This window comes from Telmatherina bonti (assembly GCF_933228915.1).
Source record: "Telmatherina bonti genome assembly, chromosome: 2".
Classification (NCBI taxonomy): domain Eukaryota; kingdom Metazoa; phylum Chordata; class Actinopteri; order Atheriniformes; family Telmatherinidae; genus Telmatherina; species Telmatherina bonti.
In genome coordinates, this window is record NC_136620.1 from 42,977,679 (window position 1) to 42,987,074 (window position 9,396).

Below are 9,396 nucleotides of genomic sequence, written 5' to 3' on the forward strand. Positions count from 1 at the left end.
TTTAGTTGCCATGGAGACTCATCATAACAAGCCTTGAGAAAGTCAAAAATATGCAGAAAAATCTCGCGCTCCATCCTTCCCTCACTCGTGAACAAGACCCCGAGATATTTAAACTCCTCCACTTGAGGCAGGACCTCACTCCCGACCCGGAGAGGGCAATCCACCCTATTCCGGCTGAGGACCATGGTCTCAGATTTGGAGGTGCTGATTCTCATCCCAGCCGCTTCACACTCGGCCGCGAATCGCTCAAGTGAGAGCTGGAGATCACAACCAGATGAAGCCAACAGGACCACGTCATCCGCAAAAAGCAGGGACCCAATCCTGAGGCCACCAAGCCGGATCCCCTCAACACCTCGGCTGCACCTAGAAATTCTGTCCATATAAGTTATGAACAGAATCGGTGATAAAGAGCAGCCTTGGCGGAGTCCAACCCTCACCGGAAGCCGTGCTTAGTCTGGTCCCTCCCCTAGACACCTGTTTGCCATGGGTGACCCTACCATTATCATTATCACTGGGTGACCATACCATTTCACCATTGTTCCTGATATGCTAATGAGGTGGGCGTGTCTAGCCCTGACATAAGGAGTGATTGGTCAGCTACGAGATTGCTGTCAAATCTATTTCTCTCTATTTGTTCATTATTTATCATAAACAAAACTTTTTTCTACATTCTGTGTCATAAGGTTGATCAGTTTCCCTCAGATGTGGAGTCTGTTGAACTGGCTCATCATCATCATCATCTGGATGCTTCCGGAAGCTTCCTGTTGACCTCATCCTCATTGTGACGTTGACCTTTCACCTGAAGCGGTTTGGGAAAACCAGGATCTGGTTTTTGTGGTCCGGAGGTGTTGGGTCTCCTGAGGTCCAGCGAGTCCGGCAGTCTTGCTGCCAACATGAAGAGATGTTTTCACATGATGACGCATTTTCTCTCAAAAACACCTGAATTTGATCTCTTTTTAACTTTATTACTTTTAATTAAACATATCATATTTCTTGTTATGAATTGTTTTATCTTTTTATTTCATTTGATTTTTGTTAATTTATCAACTGAATATGGCCGATCACGCGCCATCGTGTCGTGCTGATGTAACATTAGAATACATCTGTATTTTATCTTAATGGTACTTTATACTTTGAACTCGGAGTATTTTAGAGGAGCAACTTCAGACTTCATCTCTCCAACCCGACAACTTGGCCTTTGACCTGCTTTTAAGATTTTCCAGAGAACTGAGAAGCTGCCTGAAGTTCCAGAGAAGTTTAAACATGTCGTGTTAAATATGAGAGACGTCATAAAAACAACATATTATTCCTTTCAGCAGTTCTGGTCTCACGAGCCTCCTCGGGTTCTGGTTCCGCTAAGAGGAGCGTCTGAGCCGAAACCTGCAGGTTTTACAGCAACAATTCTGCTAACCAAACCTGCAGAACTGAACCAGCAGGTTCAGAACCAGATTTTCCACAGAAGCAGCTGCAGCAGAGAGATGTTCAGTTGTTGTGAAACTTTTAACTTCTGCAACACGTTCAGCAACAGCAGGTTGATAAGAAGCAGAACTTTGCATCCTGGTTTGTTTTCCGTCTGGGTGTGAAACTAAAAAACTCAACTCTGCTGAGACAAAAACTTTATTCACTTTTTTTCCTTTTCAAATATTCAAGTACACGATTCCAGGATCCGGGACACAATCAGAGGAAATACTTTCAGACTGATCAATAGTTTCCCCTCAGGCTAAGACACGTGGACCTTTTGTAAACATGGTACAAGTTATTGGATTAAAAAAATTAATCTGGTAGAAAAATATCTCTGATGTCAGACGGTTTCATCTTCTTACGAATATTAACATGAAACATCTCACAGTTGAATCTGAAAACCCGCCGTGTCGAAGAGGAAAAGGCCTTTGGTTCCCGAAAATACCAAAACACTAGACGGCGAGCCGAAAAGTCGCTTCAGTGTCCGTAAAACAGCAGTGTAGACTGGACAGGAGGCAGCGGGACACCGGTGAGACGCCGGTGGGACGCCAGTCTTGCCGGGTCCAGCAGGACCTCCAGGAAGGCGACAGGAAGAGGACCGCGGCTACAATCAGGTGTCGCTCCTGAGGACGGCGGCGCCACACAACCGCCGCTGGACAAAGGAGACCAGGACGATGAGCAGCATCTCGGAGGTGCTGCTGAGCGCGACGATGAAGGGCGCCTGGGACGCGAAGTCCGCTTCCACCCGTCTGAAGGACAGCTGCATGACGGCGAGGGCCAGCAGGCTGTTCTGGACGCCCACTTCGATGCTGACAGTCTTCCTCTGTGGTGGAGCCAGGCCCGCCGCCTTGGCCAGGACGGCACCGACCACCAGGCCCAGCAAAGGCACCGTTACCCCGACCACCACGATCTGGGGCCGAACGTTGGCCAGAATGGACGCCCCCATCTGGTACGCCATGAAGATCCCGCCCACCATGAGCACGAGGCTGAAGGGCCGGATGAGCACCAGCAGGACGCGGGTGAGGACAGGGAGGCGGAGCTTGACCAGCATGCCCAGCGAGATGGGGATGGCGATGAAGAGGAGGGTTCCCAGGATCTTCACGAACGGCACGTGCAGGGCGGCGTGCACGCCCAGCAGCCGGCCGTACAGCGCAGAGGACAGAGGCATGGCTGCCGTGGCAACCACCGTGGACACCAGCGTCATGGAGATGGCCAGGGTGACGTCCCCCCCCAATAGCAGGCTGTACAGGTAGCCGCCCCCCCCGCCAGGCGCCGAGCAGGTGATGACCAGACCCAGAGACAGCGTGGTGGGCAGCGAGGACAGGCGGGACACGCAGTAGGCGTAAAACGGCATGACCAGGAACTGTCCCAGCACCCCGAGCAGCAGGGGCCCCGGCCCCCGCAGCAGCCCCCGCAGCACCTCCACCTCCACCTTGCAGCCGAAGGCACACTTGTTGACGAAGATGAGGGGCAGCAAGGCGAACAGAACCGGGTTCTCAGAGAAGTGGGACAGCCCCCCCGGCTGGGCGAGCCGGGAGCCCGGGTCGTCGGGCGCCACCCTGATGGAGTAATCCGTCCTCTCCTCGATCAGAACCGGCACCGAGTCCTGGTCCAGGTCCAGCAGCTGGATCTGCAGCTGAGCCCGACCCGGAAACCCGGACCGGATGCTGATGACGTAGCTCCTGGCGGGTCCCGCGTGCCCGCTGTCCGTCACGTTGAGAATGGACAGGACTTCCGGGTCCAGAGACCGGACCCTGACGGTCTGCTTCCGGTTCTGGCGGCCCGTCCGGCTGGAGCTCCGGTACCGGCTGGAGACCACGATCACACCCTTCGTGTTTTCAGGGAACTCGAACTCCTGCGACGTCCCGTCCCCAATCTGGATGAACCCGCCGCCGTCCGCGGTCCGGTTCGCCTCGGTGCCGCCGTCCGCGGTCCGGTTCCCGGCGGTCCCCGCCCGGTCTGCTCCGGTAACCAGGCAGAGACAAGAGAAGAGCAGCAGCGTCCTCATTTTCCTGCGGAGCCGCGCCTCGCCCCCGCCAGGCCTCCCGGTTACACCGCCCCGTCACACCGACACACACAGCTGCTCATTCCGGTCTCCGGTGCTCCAGCCCGGCGGCGTCAGTCCGCTGCTCGCGTCGTCTGGTTCCCATCTGCTGGCTGCCTTCATACCGGAACCGAAACATCTCCCCGCCCGGCAGCCCGGAAACTCCCGCTGGTCTGACCCGAGATAAACGCTGGTCTGACCCGAGATAAACGTCACAGCTTTAGTCTGGGAAAAGCATCGAAGCTTCTGACGTTTCTTCGCGGAGGTGTTGCGGTGAAGTTGGTCCCAGATAAATATCACGCTTCCGGTCACGGCTTTTCACAATAAGAGCTACGGAGTCACGGATTACATTGATTTGTCACGTGCGCAGTACATTTCAATTTACAGAGAATTGTGTGTTTTTACTAGCAAAAAATCAAATCCAAATTTATATATTAACTTTAACACTTTTCATAAAAAAGCTGCACAAACATAAAAATACATTTTCAAGATATGTAAAACCTTCACACACTTAAATATAAAAGAAAATTTTATTCACCACACCTGATCATAATCTCTTTCCACGCCCACATGGCACGTGCTCATCACCATTTCCGTTTCTGTAACTGAAACATTTAACATAACTGCACAGAAGATGAATGAATGAACACAGAAAATAAAGAAAATATAAAAAATGAAGAAAAACTAAATGGTGCAGGACAGATTTATCAGCTGGATGGTCTGCAGAGAGAAAGCTGTGGGATGGTCTGATGGGAGGCCCGCTCCGCTGCTTTTAGCAGTCTTAAAACTTGTCTTGCCTGTCCACTAGGCCACCTCGCCCCAATACATAAATCCTGCTCTAAAAAGTCTTCAAAAGTCAGTCCGAAGCTCATAATTCATCATTACATATTAATTTAAAAATGACTAAAAACAGCTAAGTTTAATCAGTTTTCTCATTTTAATTACTGTTAATCAATTCATAGATCGATGGCTGATGGATGAGTATATCCTATACATTTATTTTACTGAGAAATCCTAGCATTTCCTGTCTCTGTCTCAGTAACTGTGGCAACCTTGACGCAGCTTCTCAATAATCCAATCAAAGAGCCCAAAAGCTCAGCCATGAGAAGGGCGGTCACATGGCAGAGGGAACACCATGATTTCTATCCAGTCAGATCAGCGAGGGATTACCCCACAACACATTATAACACTGCAGGGCATTTAATCATAAACATGCCAATATAATCATAGGCGTGTAGGTTCTGTCAGGATGTAAGCGTGTAGGTTCTCTCGGGATTTAAGCGTGTAGGATCTGTCGGGATTTAAGCGTGTAGGATCTGTCGGGATTTAAGCGTGTAGGATCTGTCGGGATTTAAGCGTGTAGGATCTGTCGAGATGTAAGCGTGTAGGTTCTGTTGGGCGGTAAGCGTGTAGGTTCTGTCAGGATGTAAGCGTGTAGGTTCTCTCGGGATTTAAGCGTGTAGGATCTGTCGGGATTTAAGCGTGTAGGATCTGTCGGGATTTAAGCGTGTAGGATCTGTCGAGATGTAAGCGTGTAGGTTCTGTTGGGCGGTAAGCGTGTAGGTTCTGTTAGGATGTAAGTGTGTAGGTTCTGTCTGACAGTAAGCGTATAGGTTCTGTTGTGCACTAAGCGTGTAGGTTCTGTTGGGATGTAAGTGTGTAGTTTCTGTAGGGCGGTAACCATGTAGGTTCTCTCGGGATTTAAGCGTGTAGGATCTGTCGAAATGTAAGCGTGTAGGTTCTGTCTGACGGTAAGCGTATAGGTTTTGTTGTGCGCTAAGCGTGTAGGTTCTATCTGTATGTAAGTGTGTAGGTTCTGTCAGGCAGTAACCTTGTAGGTTCTCTCTGGATTTAAGCGTATAGGATCTGTCGGGATGTAAGCGTGTATGTTCTGTTGGGCAATAAACGTGTAGGTTCTGTTAGGATGTAAGCGTGTAGGTTCTGTTAGGATGTAAGTGTGTAGGTTCTGTCTGACCGTAAGCGTGTAGGTTCTGTTGTGCACTAAGCGTGTAGGTTCTGTTGGGATGTAAGTGTGTAGTTTCTGTAGGGCGGTGACCATGTAGGTTCTGTCGGGATGTAAACGTGTAGGATCTGTCGGGATTTAAGCGTGTAGGATCTGTCGAGATGTAAGCGTGTAGGATCTGTTGGGCGGTAAGCGTGTAGGTTCTGTTAGGATGTAAGTGTGTAGGTTCTGTCTGACAGTAAGCGTATAGGTTCTGTTGTGCACTAAGCGTGTAGGTTCTGTTGGGATGTAAGTGTGTAGTTTCTGTAGGGCGGTGACCATGTAGGTTCTCTCGGTATGTAAACGTGTAGGTTATATCGGGTGGTCAGCGTGTAGGTTATGTCGGGTGGTAAGCGTGTAGGTTCCGTTGGGATGTAAGCGTGTAGGTTCTGTAGGGATGTAAGCGTGTAGGTTCTGTAGGGATGTAAGCGTGTAGGTTCTGTAGGGATGTAAGCGTGTAGGTTCTGTCGGGTGGTAAGCGTGTAGGTTCTGTCGGGTGGTAAGCGTGTAGGTTATATCGGGTGGTAAGCATGTAGGTTATATCGGGTGGTAAGCATGTAGGTTATATTGGGTGGTAAGCGTGTAGGTTCTGTCGGGTGGTAAGCGTGTAGGTTATGTCGGCTGGTAAGCGTGTAGGTTCTGTCGGGTGGTAAGCATGTAGGTTCTTTCGGGATGTAAACGTGTAGGTTCTGTCGGGCGGTAAGTTTTGTCAGGATCAAAGCGTGTAGGTTCTGTCGGGATGTAAGTTTAGTCAGGATTAAAGCGTGTGGGTTCTGTATGGATGTAAACATGTAGGTTCTGTCGGGCGGTAAGCGTGTAGGTTCTGTCGGGATGTAAACGTGTAGGTTCTGTATGGATGTAAACATGTAGGTTCTGTCGAGCGGTAAACGTGTAGGTTCTGTAGGGATGTAAGCGTGTAGGTTCTGTCGGGATGTAAACGTGTAGGTTCTGTCGGGATGTAAACATGTAGGTTCTGTCGAGCGGTAAACGTGTAGGTTCTGTCGAGCGGTAAACGTGTAGGTTCTGTCGGGATGTAAACATGTAGGTTCTGTTGGACGGTAAACATGTAGGTTCTGTCGGGGGTTAAGCGTGTAGGTTCTGTCAAGCGATAAATGTGTAGGTTCTGTCGGGATGTAAACGTGTAGGTTCTGTTGGGTGGTAAGCGTGTAGGTTCTGTCGGGATGCAAGCGTGTAGGTTATGTCGGGTGGTAAACATGTAGGTTGTAGCGGGCGGTAAGGGTGTGGGTTCTCTAGGGATGTAAGCGTGTAGGTTCTGTAGGGATGTAAGCGTGTAGGTTCTGTAGGGATGTAAGCGTGTAGGTTATGTCGGGTGGTAAACGTGTAGGTTCTGTAGGGATGTAAGCGTGTAGGTTATGTCGGGTGGTAAATGTGTAGGTTCTGTAGGGATGTAAGCGTGTAGGTTATGTCGGGTGGTAAACGTGTAGGTTCTGTAGGGATGTAAGCGTGTAGGTTATATCGAGTGGTAAGCGTGTAGGTTCCATTGGGATGTAAGCGTGTAGGTTATGTCGGGTGGTAAGCGTGTAGGTTCTGTAGGGATGTAAGCGTGTAGGTTATGTCGGGTGGTAAGCGTGTAGGTTATATCGGGTGGTAAGCATGTAGGTTATATCGGGTGGTAAGCATGTAGGTTCTGTCGGGTGGTAAGCGTGTAGGTTATGTCGGCTGGTAAGCGTGTAGGTTCTGTCGGGTGGTAAGCATGTAGGTTCTTTCGGGATGTAAACGTGTAGGTTCTGTCGGGCGGTAAGCGTGTAGGTTCTGTTGGGTGGTAAGCGTGTAGGTTCTGTAGGGATGTAAGCGTGTAGGTTATGTCGGGTGGTAAGCGTGTAGGTTATGTCGGGTGGTAAGCGTGTAGGTTCTGTAGGGATGTAAGCGTGTAGGTTATGTCGGGTGGTAAGCGTGTAGGTTCTGTAGGGATGTAAGCGTGTAGGTTCTGTAGGGATGTAAGCGTGTAGGTTCTGTAGGGATGTAAGCGTGTAGGTTATGTCGGGTGGTAAGCGTGTAGGTTCTGTCGGGTGGTAAGCGTGTAGGTTCTGTCGGGTGGTAAGCATGTCGGTTATATCGGGTGGTAAGCGTGTAGGTTCTGTCGGGTGGTAAGCGTGTAGGTTCTGTAGGGTGGTAAGCGTGTAGGTTATGTTGGGTGGTAAGCGTGTAGGTTCTGTAGGGTGGTAAGCGTGTAGGTTATGTTGGGTCGTAAGCTTGTAGGTTCTGTCGGCTGGTAAGTGTGTAGGTTCCGTTGGGATGTAAGCGTGTAGGTTCTGTTGGGTGGTAAGCGTGTAGGTTCTGTAGGGATGTAAGCGTGTAGGTTATGTCGGGTGGTAAGCGTGTAGGTTATATCGGGTGGTAAGTGAGTAGGTTCTGTCGGGTGGTAAGCGTGTAGGTTATATTGGGTGGTAAGCGTGTAGGTTATATCGGGTGGTAAGTGAGTAGATTCTGTCGGGTGGTAAGCGTGTAGGTTATATTGGGTGGTAAGCGTGTAGGTTCTGTCGGGTGGTAAGCGTGTAGGTTATGTCGCGTGGTAAGCGTGTAGGTTATATCGGGTGGTAAGTGAGTAGGTTATGTCGCGTGGTAAGCGTGTAGGTTATATCGGGTGGTAAGTGAGTAGGTTCTGTCGGGTGGTAAGCGTGTAGGTTATATTGGGTGGTAAGCGTGTAGGTTCTGTCGGGTGGTAAGCGTGTAGGTTATGTCGGGTGGTAAGCGTGTAGGTTCTGTTGGGTGGTAAGCGTGTAGGTTATATCGGGTGGTAAGCGTGTAGGTTATGTCGGGTGGTAAGCGTGTAGGTTATATCGGGTGGTAAACATGTAGGTTGTAGCGGGCGGTAAGGGTGTGGGTTCTGTTGGGATGCAAGCGTGTAGGTTATGTCGGGTGGTAAACATGTAGGTTGTAGCGGGCGGTAAGGGTGTGGGTTCTCTAGGGATGTAAGCGTGTAGGTTCTGTAGGGATGTAAGCGTGTAGGTTCTGTAGGGATGTAAGCGTGTAGGTTATGTCGGGTGGTAATCGTGTCGGTTCTGTAGGGATGTAAGCGTGTAGGTTATGTCGGGTGGTAAATGTGTAGGTTCTGTAGGGATGTAAGCGTGTAGGTTATGTCGGGTGGTAAGCGTGTAGGTTCCATTGGGATGTAAGCGTGTAGGTTATGTCGGGTGGTAAGCGTGTAGGTTCTGTAGGGATGTAAGCGTGTAGGTTATGTCGGGTGGTAAGCGTGTAGGTTCTGTAGGGATGTAAGCGTGTAGGTTATGTCGGGTGGTAAGCGTGTAGGTTCTGTAGGGATGTAAGCGTGTAGGTTATGTCGGGTGGTAAGCGTGTAGGTTCTGTAGGGATGTAAGCGTGTAGGTTCTGTAGGGATGTAAGCGTGTAGGTTCTGTAGGGATGTAAGCGTGTAGGTTCTGTAGGGATGTAAGCGTGTAGGTTCTGTAGGGATGTAAGCGTGTAGGTTCTGTCGGGTGGTAAGCGTGTAGGTTCTGTCGGGTGGTAAGCGTGTAGGTTATATCGGGTGGTAAGCATGTAGGTTATATCGGGTGGTAAGCATGTAGGTTATATTGGGTGGTAAGCGTGTAGGTTCTGTCGGGTGGTAAGCGTGTAGGTTATGTCGGCTGGTAAGCGTGTAGGTTCTGTCGGGTGGTAAGCATGTAGGTTCTTTCGGGATGTAAACGTGTAGGTTCTGTCGGGCGGTAAGTTTTGTCAGGATCAAAGCGTGTAGGTTCTGTCGGGATGTAAGTTTAGTCAGGATTAAAGCGTGTGGGTTCTGTATGGATGTAAACATGTAGGTTCTGTCGGGCGGTAAGCGTGTAGGTTCTGTCGGGATGTAAACGTGTTGGTTCTGTATGGATGTAAACATGTAGGTTCTGTCGAGCGGTAAACGTGTAGGTTCTGTAGG

The 9,396-nt window shown here is 50.0% G+C and overlaps 1 protein-coding gene across 1 annotated transcript; it reads right to left on the reverse strand.

The window, feature by feature from the left end:
• Nucleotides 1–1,717: 1,717 nt before the first annotated feature.
• On the reverse strand, nucleotides 1,718–3,771 carry slc10a3 (solute carrier family 10 member 3). The gene is given in 2 exon segments (XM_079255784.1): nucleotides 1,718–2,100; nucleotides 2,102–3,771. Coding segments are annotated over 2 exon segments (1,530 nt in total). The 5' UTR covers nucleotides 3,470–3,771; the 3' UTR covers nucleotides 1,718–1,938.
• Nucleotides 3,772–9,396: the final 5,625 nt, after the last annotated feature.